The sequence below is a fragment of the Dermacentor albipictus genome, chromosome 5 (assembly GCF_038994185.2).
Source record: "Dermacentor albipictus isolate Rhodes 1998 colony chromosome 5, USDA_Dalb.pri_finalv2, whole genome shotgun sequence".
Taxonomy (NCBI): domain Eukaryota; kingdom Metazoa; phylum Arthropoda; class Arachnida; order Ixodida; family Ixodidae; genus Dermacentor; species Dermacentor albipictus.
This window is the reverse complement of record NC_091825.1, coordinates 1,055,627-1,068,188: the sequence shown is the minus strand read 5'-3', so window position 1 is coordinate 1,068,188 and position 12,562 is coordinate 1,055,627. Positions and strand designations below refer to the sequence as shown.

General features: G+C 44.7%; 1 protein-coding gene across 4 annotated transcripts in view; it reads left to right on the top strand.

Annotated features, from left to right (window-relative positions):
• The window catches only part of LOC135912406 (uncharacterized), a 117,224-nt gene that overhangs the window by 5,218 nt on the left and 99,444 nt on the right, over positions 1–12,562 (top strand). Inside the window, exon 5 of one of the 4 annotated variants that reach the window (XM_065444862.2) lies at positions 3,966–4,041. The exons of the other annotated variants lie outside the window; for them this stretch is intronic. Coding sequence (XP_065300934.1) covers positions 3,966–3,993 — 28 coding nt within the window. The 3' untranslated portion in view covers positions 3,994–4,041. The remainder of the gene's footprint in view (positions 1–3,965; positions 4,042–12,562) is intronic. 4 annotated transcript variants of the gene reach the window in all.

The following is a 12,562-nucleotide window of genomic DNA, read 5'->3' as shown; positions in this document are numbered from 1 at the left end:
TATCGTCTGATTCAAGCTCTTGAAAGCAGGCTAACACATGAATTTAGCAGAACGCGTCTGCATTCTAAAGCTGCCCTCAGCATACTCAAGAAAGCGAGTACAAATGTGCCACAAATTGGTTGTGGGGAGCATTGCCTGGCGCTTACAGAATCGGTGGTCAGGTTTTGCTGCCTTACCAGAATCCACTTTCATTTGAAGAGCCTCAACCAGGAAATGGATGTGAAAAAAGGCAAAACAACGAAGCCTTGCGTGATGTGAAACAAGCAGCAGAATTGGAAGTACATTCTGCTGTATGCAATAAAGTTTGCTCGTCCAGAAACATGTTGCTTTTGTTTATCTGGTTTTAGAATTGCAGTGAGAATGAAATGACTCCAGGACGTTGCACTACAACGTATGTCATGGTTTAATGCTGGTTTGGCAGGTGTAAACGAACTTAAACGCTTTCGTACGTAATAACGCCCACAACTAAAAAAAAAAACGGGTGGCGAGAATGAACATTCCGGGTGATCCTAGCAGTTATCGCGTTGACCTCGGAGAAGAAAGAATACGATTGCATATAAATCGTGCAAAGAGCATTCTACGATAGATAAGCTCCCCGCTGATTTAGTGGCTTTAATATGGGATTTCTAAAATGCGTGCTCGCTTTCTGCCAGCATAAAACTCGGTTGTGTTACCCCGTATTCGAAAACCGCATGACAACCGTAGCGCAATACCGTCTTTGCGATGTCTAAGGGACCGCAGTATTAGCTAAAATTTCTAAAACTCAATCAAATGCGTTTCCACTACAGCATTCCCTCTAAACACGCAGCGGACGGCCGCGCGTGCTGACAGCGCCCCTGACAACAGTGCCGCCCCGCGGCATTCACGCGAACGGGGGTCAGGTTTTCCTGGCCGGTCATCACACCTCCCCTATCTAGACACCATATCTATGGACCAGCCATAGTATAATCCATACAGTTTCTCACTATAACACATAGAGTTTCTCACTACATTACACCCTGATGGATGGATGGATGGATGGATGGATGGATGGATGGATGGATGGATGGATGGATGGACGGACGGACGGACGGATGGACGGATGGATGGATGGATCGATGGATGGATGGACGGATGGATGGATCGTCCCTTTTGAAACGGGGCGATGGCAGTTGCCACCATGCTCAGATTTTTATTTTGCCTTTTATTTTTATCTGTGTTGTGTGTTATTGAATTTCTCGATTTTCTTTAAATACGTCTTCCTACCCTTTTAACCTTATGTCACCTCTCTGCTTTTAAGCCACCAATCCTCCAATCGCCTTTTGCTAATTTGCTCCGCATATTTAATTACATGACTATCATTATCTCTGAACCCTAGGGCCTCAGGAAGGGTGACTGTGGCCGCATCGACATCGGCATTGATACCATCACATTTCAGTATGAGGTGTTCCATTGTTTCTACATATTTACCACACACAGTACATGTGTCTTCTTCGTTAAATTTCTTTTTATAGCTCCGCGTTCTAAGACATCCGGATCTAGCTTCAAAGAGTAGGGCACTGCCTCTTGAGTTATCATAAAACGCTTCCTTCCTGATCTGCTGTTTCCAGTATCGATATAGTTCTACACTATGCTTCTTTTCCATTGAATTTATCCCATTTTTACCTTGCGCATTTTACCCTGTCGTTTAATGCTCTGTCCTTTTTCGTCCTCGTGTCTGGCATACTTACTGGCTGGCTTCCTAGTTTTTTTCCGCCATTGTGAGTCAACGCTCTTTCTGTATAAGTATTTAAACACATTAGCTTCCCACCTGTTATCATTTAATTTCCTCAGACGTTTTTCGTATAGGATTTTACTCTGAGCTTCCCGTGCTTCGAATGATGTCCAGCCCGTATCTCCCTGTACTGCTTCGTTTGTGGTTTTCCCGTGGGCACCTAGTGCTAACCTTCCCACAGCTCTCTGATTTACTTCTAGTCTCGACTGAACCTCTGCCCTTAAGCACAGGACCGCATTCCCGAAAGTAAGCCCCGGCACCATTACTCCCTTCCAAATGCCTCTCAGTACCTCATACCTGTTGTAACCCCACAATGCCTTATGTTTCATTATCCCGGCATCTCTTCGCCCTTTTGCTATTAGAGACTGTTCGTGCTTTTCCGTGTGCATCTATCCTTTGTTTATCCATACCCCGAGATACTTGTATTCGGCCACTCGGGGTATTTCGTGGCCTTGTATTGTAAGCTCCTGATCAGTTGTGTCGTTGAAAAACATCCCACCGGACTTAGCTGCACTAAAACGGAAACCACAACTGTCTCCTTCGTCCCCACAGTAATTAACCAGAGTTTGCAAATCTTCCTGGCTATCTGCTAACAGTACAATATCGTCCGCATACGTACATTAAACCCGGTAGTCGTTGCTCAACAACCTTTTCGCCTAATCTGCACGACAGATTATACCATAGATTGCTTCGTTGTAACCTTCTTTCCATGCTTATCATATAAAGCATGAACAGCAGCGGTGATAGAGGACAACCTTTCCTTAATCCTCTGTGAACCTCGACAGTTGTCGTACTCTTGATTCCTTCCCATGTTATTTCAACATTATTTTCTCGATATAGTTCCTGTAGAAAATCAATTACCTCATTACCGATACCTTCAGCTTTTAATATGCTCCACAGGACTTCTCTGTTCACATTGTCGTATGCACCAATTATGTCCAGGAAGGCTAAATACAGAGGTCTATTTCCCGCCTTAGCTATTTCTATGCACTGGGTAAGCACGAACAGGCTATCATCTAAGCGCCCACCACTTCTGAACCCGTTCTGAAGTTCTCCAAGTATTCTATTACTTTCTACCCATGACTGCATTTTTAATTTCACCGCCTGCATCGCCAGCCTATATATAACTGATGTTATCGTAATTGGTCGGAAAGATTTTATGTTCTTCTTATCACCTTTCCCTTTATAAATCAAATTCTTTTTACTCTGTTTCCAGCTGCGCAGAATTTTCTTATTTGTTATGACTGCCTCCAATGCTTTTATCAGCGTTTCCTTGCTTCTTGGGCCAAGTTCCTTAGTTAACTTGATTGGAATTTCGTCTATCCCCGCGGACGTGCATTTTGGAAAATTTGCTTCCGCCTTTTTCTAGTTAAGATTGGTCAATTCTAAGCTGTTTTCTATTATGCTATTCTGTGTTGCTCCCTCACTTGGGGCGATTACCCTATCGTCTTTCCTAAATGACTCTGCTATAACTGAACCAATGTATTTCACAGCGTCATCTCCCTCTAAACAATTTCCTTCGGCATCGTGAATCTGTTCCTCTTTTCTGTGATTAGCTTTACCCAGCCAGGATGGATGGAAAGAAAGAGCGTCCCCTTTGAAACGGTGTGATGGCAGTTACACCTAGAGGGAAATCTGGCGCCACTACAGAGTTTCTAAACAGATACCCTAGAGAGAAATGTGGCGCTAGTGTCTACAGGGGTTCTCACATACAGTCAGTAGAACAACTCTAGAGGAAAAGCTGGGCCGGAAACATACAGTTTATCACTACATTACCTAGAGTGAAATCTGGCGCTGCTGCGCTGTGGTATGCATAGAGTTAGTATGGTGGTATGCATGGGAATGCCGGTATATTGTGGATTCGGATTGGCATCGTTCTCGTAGAAACAGGACACCTTGAAGACGCGTTGGGAAAGTGTCTGCGTTCACCCGGTCGACGGAACGCAGGCGTTAGGTTCACCCAAACGTCACGTCCGGTATGTCGCATTCATTCTTTGTTTTTCGCGTCCGTGATGTCACATCCGTCTTTGGTTTTGGCGGCAGAATGGCAAGCTCAAAGGTGAGCTACGCTCAAACAACTGGACAAAGATGTGGATCGTTTATTTTGGGGGGCTTGTGCTAGCGTAAGCTATCGTAAGTACTTCACTTTTCCATTCGATGTGCCTCTACTATGCAAACCTACGCTTTCGGCTGTCTGATACTTCATTTCCAGGTTCCTTAACAGCTTATTTTCCTTGTGACGCATCCCGCGGACCGCCGCACCGATCAGCCAGTGCTACAGTGTGCTGGTAAGAGCCTTTTTCACAATCACTTGAACGTAACATTACCTGGTTACAGTGCTGCTACACGGCAGAATGTGTAAATGGCAGATGACCCAAGTGCGGCATGTGCGCGCACTTGTTTAGAGAAAATAAAGAGTATTCATCATTTATCTCGCAATGTAAACGCACATTCCTGACACGTGGTTCAGGTCTGCCGTCCGCCGACTAAGGGCGGTAGTGAATGAAGTCGCTAAATGAGTGCTTTGCGGCGTCATTGCACGCGCGGGAAACAGCGTTCGTTTACATAGTAATATGAGCCTTTACATAGCAATATCGCTGCGCTGTCAACAGCCATTCTCTGGTAACCTTTCTCCGCAGCGTAACGCTCGAGTGCTCTGTGCAGATGTAACAAAGGTTGTGTGTGCGGTCGGTATGTGATTTTCTAGAAAGAAGCTTCATTACAAAGTGCATGATCACGCTGCGTGGTCGTCCGTTCTACTAGAGCGGGACAATCAATAAACGATACAAGCCTGGACATACACATGCTGTTGCCAAATAACCCTTAAGGTGGGTCCATTTAATACTGGTGATTTAATCGTGGATGAAGACTGGGATGTTCTCTTTATGTGCTTGCTTCAAAGTAGGATAAAACGAAACTTGGCCAACAAATTTTACTACTGTTATAAGGTTTTGTGAGAAAGGATGTTGTGTATTGCTTTGTAACGAGTGACTTTTAAGAGTGTGACATTGTCTCCCATCGCACGTCTATATCCCGGCTGGAAGTTATGTTCATGTGCTCAACAGTGCTTCAGGAACCCTCTGAGCGCTTACACGTTGATATTACAGCCACTTGTGAATTCTGGTCCTAATGTAAGCATTAAGGGGTTTTAGGACTCATCTTAGTGATAACCTTAGACGTTAATTCTATAGTGTATATTGTTAACTGACAAGCTGGGTCTGGTAAGTTTTACATCCTGACACTTAAGAACCTGTGGCATGATGAGTTTGTGCAAAAGAACAGTGCAGGTGCCATCATATATACATTCATTGTCATTCAGGCACACTATTGGAGGGACTCCAATCTACATTAAGTACAGCGCAATCGGCACCAGTACTAGTGGTTGCTTAATGTGTGGTTTGGAATTTACGCCAGTGCAATAATCAGTACCATCTTCAATCATGCACTGACTGGACAGCGTTATGTGAACGATATCCTTGAAGGAGTGGTTGATGAGTTTCTCAGCAAAGTCCTGCTGTCACATCTTCCACTTCTAGCACGAAACTGGTTGGGTGCTACTTTTCAAATAGGTTGGAAGGCACGATCCTGCAAATAGGCTGGCTAGGCCACCTGACCTCTCTCCGTTAAGTTTCTTTCTTTGGGGTTATGTGAAAGATTGTGCCGGACGTCAGATTAGTTCAAGGTAAGGATAATGGATGTCTGCCATAGAATTCCGGCATCGGTCATCAAGAAAACCACTAAAGGTGTGATAAAATAGACAGTACTGCGTAGCTGCAAAAGGAGACCTATTTGAACACGTCCTCTAGACTGATGTTCAACGGGGCTTACGAATTAATAGATAGTAAGAGCACACTTTTTTTTGTCTGTGTGTGCGTGTGTGCCGACATTCTGATTGCCAGTTCAGCTCATAGAAGTGGTATATTTAATTTCGTGAATGCATTGGTTTTGCCTTTTTTCTACAAGTTGGTCGCTTTCCAGTGTGTTTATTTCGCTTTTATTTGTAAACACGAACCTGTTTTTGCAACACGTATACACTTTCATCAAAAATAAAACGCGCACTTTATATTGGCTTTGGTCCGAAGCAAGTTTCTGGTGTGAAATATACCTTCGCCCGCACTCTTTCGATGCGGTGCGAGCAAAGTCTGGATTTTGAAACATTCTGCTCCTATTACATTGCTCTTCACATTTCGTGTGTGGTCAGAGCTGCACTTATCAAGGGGCTTTTGTTATCATTTATCAGTCGGCCTTGAGAGAGGGATAATAAGTGTGACGCAGAGAGAAAGGAGTAGCTGCGAAGCTGCGAAACCTGCTGTTGGGGCTCCTTCTGTACCATTATCAAGATGGTGCGCTGTCTATTCGGGTTTGCGATAGGCAATGCAGTTGCTTTCAATCAGCTCATTTGAGGGCACTACTTTATGATGCGGTTGAGAGTTCACTCACATGGTATTTTTCATAGTTCGTGGGGTTATTTTCCAGTCGGTAAAATTGTACGCAATTAGTATGTCGCTGAAAACACTGCAGTTAGATGTCATTTTGGGATGCCAACAAATGCCTCATTGACACTTTGAAAATTATGAGAGTACTTCTCGAGTTAGATCATTGTAATTACCAAATTAAATCTCAGTAACGAAAGAATTACTGGCTACTACTCCACTTTACTGGAAACAATATGCACTAGGTTTTCTTCGAGTAACGGAACTGTTTTTTTTTTAAATCTTAGTGCATGATAACTGTGGAACACTCTCTCTCTTCATCCCTATACCCCTTTCCCCAGTGCAGGGTAGAAAAACGGACATGCGCCTGGCTAACCTCTCTGCCTTTCCTCTCTTCTATTTCTCTCTCCCTATAATTCACTCAGTAACCATAATCAGGCCAAACCAGATTCACTCGAAATCAGAATCAACAGCAGTCATGTGCGGCAGCACTTATGCTCGGACTAGCAGAAAAAAAAAGAGAGAGGCTGCAGTTTTGCAGAAAGGCGAAGCAGTGTTAGTGATAGCCAAGTATGCAACAATTACACAAAGGAAGATTACACCAGCAAGGGGACTCAGGCTGCGAAGTGGAACTGTCTCCTACTATGAGGTCTTGTATATACTTAGCGCCGTCACTTCAGTGCTCAAGTCTTCGAGGTCAAACGAAGTTTCTTGAAGTGCAAGAAATATATATATATGTATCGTAAGGAACCGCTTTATTCCAGCCAAGCTCGGACTACTACCTCGAGGATTAAACTGTGCTGCTGGTGATGATATATGCAGATGGAAAAGATGTGCAGATGATGAAGTTGAAAGTCAGGCATCTGTTGTGCCCACGCTAATTCTCTCTCGCTGTGGAAGTGGCCGCCTGGCTGCGCGTAAGTACTATAAAATATATATAAAGCAGGAGACATGCACTATCTCTGTGCCACAGCAACGGGAATCGGGTGGCGTTCTAACAAGCGAGACATGGTAATTGACAGGTGATGTCTGCTCAATGACCGTGGAAAGTCGAATAAAACACGAGAAATTTTTTGCATAAGCCAGGAACGCACACAGGAGTCCAAAGAACTTTGTCACCAGGACAAAAAGTTACAGCACAGTGGGTCGAGTCGTAACGAAACTTGCGAGCGTCCTGGGAGACGTCGGTGTTAAGCGGGGCGAGGCGTGACACAAACTGTTCCAAGAAAGGAACTGATGGGGGTACAGAAGTCGAAAGGAATGATACATCAAGAATGAAACTTGGTGAACAGCCATAGATGAAGAAAAAATGTTAAAATCCAGTAGTACGTTGCGTAGCCATGTTATAGGCGAATGTCATGAACGACAGGATTGCATCCCCATTCGTGTGGCCAGGGTAGATGTACAGTCGCATGCAATATGACTTGCAACACTCTTGTTCGTGGTTGAAGGGGCTCCACGGCTGCGCAGCAGAGCTGACGTTCGAAATAGCAGTTTAATAAACACCACTAATTGAAGCTGTGTTTCGGTCTGGAACCTACCATGTGTCTGCACAGCCGTACAGCCTTGGAGCCCCTTCGACCACGGGCACCGGTGTTGCAATTCATATTGCACGTTACTGTACATCGCAATCATCAAGCTGTTGGTCTGCGGATGGTAACTGGAAGTCGTCTTGCGAATTGTGTTAGAGGCGCACAGAACTTCGGTAAGGATAGAAGAGAGGAAGACTGCTGCGGTCACTGAGGAGAACGCGCGGAGCGCTGCGGTGTAAGATAATGCTGTGTAGAAAGAAATCGGCGACTTCAGCAGCAGTCCAGGATGGTAGAGATGCTGTCTCCGCATAGCGTGTTGGATGGTCTATGGCCGTTGCAATACAACGATTTCCATGTAAGGTCATGGGAAGAGGACCGTACAAGTCTATTCCAACTACTTCAAAAGGCGAAGCGGGACAAGGCAGAGGTTGTAAAGAGCCAGAAGGAGCTGTTGGGTTTGCTTTGACAATGAACGCAGGGTGCAACATACTTCGCAACGGCTGAAGATTGGCCAGGCCAAGAGCAGCAACTTCATATTCTGTTGTAAGTCTTGTGGTAGCCTAGATGACCGGTCGTTGCATGATCGTGAAAGGCTTCAAGCACCTCATATTGCAGAGAACATTACATGACCGGGACCCATTTGTTGCCATCGATGTGATAAATGTTGCGATGTAAAACCCCATTGTGCAGCTTGAATCGATTAAGTTGTCGACGAAGTCAGGCGTTTGGAGGTGACGAAGAATCTTCCATGCGTTGGAGAATAGTTCAGCAGTATGGGTCGATGCGTTAGTGGGACACAAGGACAGATGGGCTGTTGTGTCTTAGCCATTCGAGGGTTACAATGGGTAAAGCCGATGAAGAGGACTCGGGACGTACACAATCACGGAGAGGTTATGGTGAATCGTCATGATTCGGCAGAGGGTAGCAAGAGAGAGCATTGGTGTCTTGATGCTTCTTTGCAGCCCTGTAGGTGACATTGAAATCGTACTCCTGTAGGTAAAGCACACAGCAACCCAGATGACCTGATAAATTCTTTAGCGATGAAAGCCAGCACAGTGTGTTATGGTCGGTAACGACTGTGAAATGGCGGCCATGAAGACATGGGTGAAATTTTTGCACTGCCCAACAGCAAAGCACTCCTGCTTGGTTATGGTGTAGTAATTTTCTGCACTGGTTAGTGCACGACTAGCATAAGCAATTACTCGTTCGCGGAATGTGTTGTCGCATTGCAGTAGAATGGCACCGAGACTGACCGCTAGCGTCGGTGTGAAAGATGGTGGGCGCGGTTGGATCAAAGTGGCACAGTACTGGGTCTGACGTCAGGGCATGTTGCAAAAGCAGGAAAGCATATTCACATTCGTCGGACGAAACAAAGGGCGCATTACTGGGGAGGAGTTCATGGAGCGGGGACGTAAGTGTAGCAAAGTTGCATATGAAGTGCCGGAAGAAGCAAGTCCAAGAAAACTGTGCATGTCTTTTTGACGCAGTGGACACAAAATTCGAGAATGGCAGTAAGCTTCTCGGGGTCCGGTCGAATACCTTCTTTGCAGACTATGTGCCCCAGAACTTTGATGGCCTTGCTGGCCAAACTGCATTCGTGTGTGTGTGTGTGTGTGTGTGTGTGTGTGTGTGTGTGTGTGTGTGTGTGTGTGTGTGTGTGTGGGTGTGTGTGTGTGTGTGTGTGCGTGTGCACGTGCGTGCGTGCGTGTGTTGAGCTGCAAACCAGCATTTGCAAGACAGGCAAGGATTTCATCAAGATGTTGCAAATGTTGTGAGAACATGGTTGAAAACACAATGTCGTCGAGATAGCACAGACAGGTTTTCCATTTCAAGCCACACAAGACTTATCGATCATGCGTTCGAATGTGGCAGGCACATTGCAGAGTCCAAAAGGCATCGCACTGAACTCGTAGAGTCCATCAGGGGTAGGAAATGTCGTTTTTGCTTTGTCGAATTTGGACATTGGTATTTGCCAGTAGCCTGGTCTAAAGTCAAGGCTAGAAAAATACTCAGCACCGTGGAGTGAATCTAGTGCATCATCCATCTGTGACACGGGGTGAACATCTTTGCGCATGATTTTGTTCAGCGCACGGTAACAGACGCAAGAACACACTGAGCTGTCTTTGTGACAATTGCAACGACATGAGTGTCAACAGCTCAAGTGACAGTTGATCCACGAGGCAACAGTTGGGGTTCGATTTGGTTTATTGCAGTAAGCAATGCAGACCCCTCAGAGAAGCGAATAAGGCCAGGGGTAATCAGAATTGCTCGAGATAGGGTATGGTCAGAGTCCTTCCATGTTTTTTTCTGGTCACGAAACTGCCGCCTCAGTTTCATATAGCGCCAGCGCCCGCCGCTAGAGGCGCAACCGTGCATGAGAGGGCATGCGAACGCCGCTACCGCTGTGGTTGTGTGTGGGGCAGCCTCGGTATTCTAGCTTTCTCAACTTCCTCAACGATCGCTTTACTCTCACGTAACTATTTTTAACATTGAATATAATTAAATTACTGCCTGAGCGTGTCTTCTGCGATGATATGAGCGCACGGGACGAAAAAAAAGCCGCTCATAACATGGAGCTTGCGGCGGTCTCGGACCGAAAAAAAAGAAAGATCTGGAATTTTAAGAGCCACAACCGCGATACGATTATGAGGCACGCCGTAGTGGGGGACTCGAGATTAGTTTTGACCACCTGGGATCCTTTAAAATTCACCTAAATTTAAATAAACGGGTGTTTTGCATTTCGCCCCCGTCGAATTGCGTGCGCTGTACACGGCCGGGCGGTCTCGGTCCGGATTTCTTCGTCATCACCGTTCGCCTCAACGCTTCGGTGGGCTCCGCTTTTTAATATTTGCCTTAAATTAAACACCGCGCATTCGCAACAAAACGCCAGTGGTCCCACTTATCACCAGATGTGTAAGCGCCAATTCTCCGTTGCGCATAGCGCCAGATTGTTCGCCGAGCACAGCTGTTCAGTTTCTGTTAAACTGTGGCAGAGAAGGACTCTGTGGGCAGTATCTTATAACGAGATCAAAAGAATGAAATTGCTATTGCAAAAGGCTGCTACCGTAGAATACTTAATGACAAAGAAAAGGGAACTGAGCTGCTCGATGCGCTTAAGATTTCTTGCGAAGCGATGCCATTTCTGAATAAGATTTAGGTAGAATTAATGCAAGACGAACTTCGCTACTAAATGTCTTCGGTGCGGCTTTTAACAACGGATTAAGGCGAACCTGAAGTGTTAGGACCTGCACAGTTGAAACTAGCTGTAATTAGGCAATTGCCTTAGCAAGCAGTCGTTAAGAAGCGTCAGTAAGCCCAGCACTTATTCACGCTGCTCGTGGTTTCGACGCAGAAACGACGAGACTAGGTATTTTGGTTCTTAATTCGCATTATTTACAATATGTTAAAATGTTGCAATCACCGGTTCTGATATTTTTATCATGGTCGAAAAATGAAAAAAAATATAATTCGATTAAGAAACGAAATAAAACGTGTTGGTGCAAAAACAAAATACAAGCACGATCATTTATTTATCATGTAAAATAAGTGGAGCGAAATACAGATAGCACAGAGGCTTCCGGTCATAAATGGTCCACCATTCACAATGCAAGAAGTTTGTTAAAAGCATGACATAATACGCATAAAGAAATAAGATCAAACGTGAGAGGTATGCATTGGGAGGCAGGAAACAAACACCAGCAAACGAATGGCAATAAGTACAGAATGCGTAGTCGATTGTTTCTATAAACGAGAAAGTGTAAAGCATAAGCATTTCATAACACACGGCTAAAGAACTCTCAAACGAACACAAGTAGCCACATCACAAATACAGCAATTTTATTTTAAATGGCTTGTTAGAGATACCAACTTTCTACTTCTTCAGCTCTTACTTAAACATGCACACAAAACCTGCTAAGCAAATCACAATACAAATGTAGCTAACAGTGTGCTAATAACCTTCTTACTCATAGCAGCTTATAGACTTAAAAGTACGTGCAATTGAAGAATTGTAGCCCATCAATAGCCAAGACTAAAGGACAATGGAAAATAAAACAATGCATATTATTCTGTTTCAACACTTGCATTTAAAGGAATTCTAATGCTATACCTTTCATAGATGGTCGGGGTTAGGGCGCCATTGTTGTGAACTACTCTATCCTGATATAACACAAATTGAGGTTGCAACAAAGCATAAAGCAAATGTGTTTTGTCATCAATGCCCTGATCAGATCTCACAAGACTCTTATTCTCCTTCATCATCAGCATTGCAATTTTTTGTAAGTGGTCACCTTTACACGATAATCGTGATACCTACTGCGTCCCTTTAACTGGTACCGCTTCAACTGGTTGGTTTCCTACCACTCCCTGCTGGACATGAAGCTCGCCCCTTTGCTGTGACGATGTCCGAGGCGTCACCGTGTTTCGCGCACACACGTGTATACTTCGATTCGAAATTAAAACCGCCACTTTCCTGCCGCGGTATGGCCCGCTTCCATTTCTCGCGCTGCTCCTTGTTATTAGGTAAACAGAACAACGACACCTTTTTGTATTTATATCAATGACTTAGTTACTATAGATAATAATGTGAAATTTATTATGTACGCGGATGACACAACTATTCTGGTTACCGCACCGAATTCCACAGAGGCTATCGGTATCGCAAATGAAGCACTAACAAAACTGTCCTCGTGGTCTACCGCAAATTCACTTAGTATAAATACTAAGAAAACAACAGCTGTTCTGTTCAGACCGAGAAATCGTAACGTCACTACAGACCTAACACTACAACTTAATAATTCTATTATTCCGATTGTGCCTACTGTTAAATGTCTTGGGGTTGTATT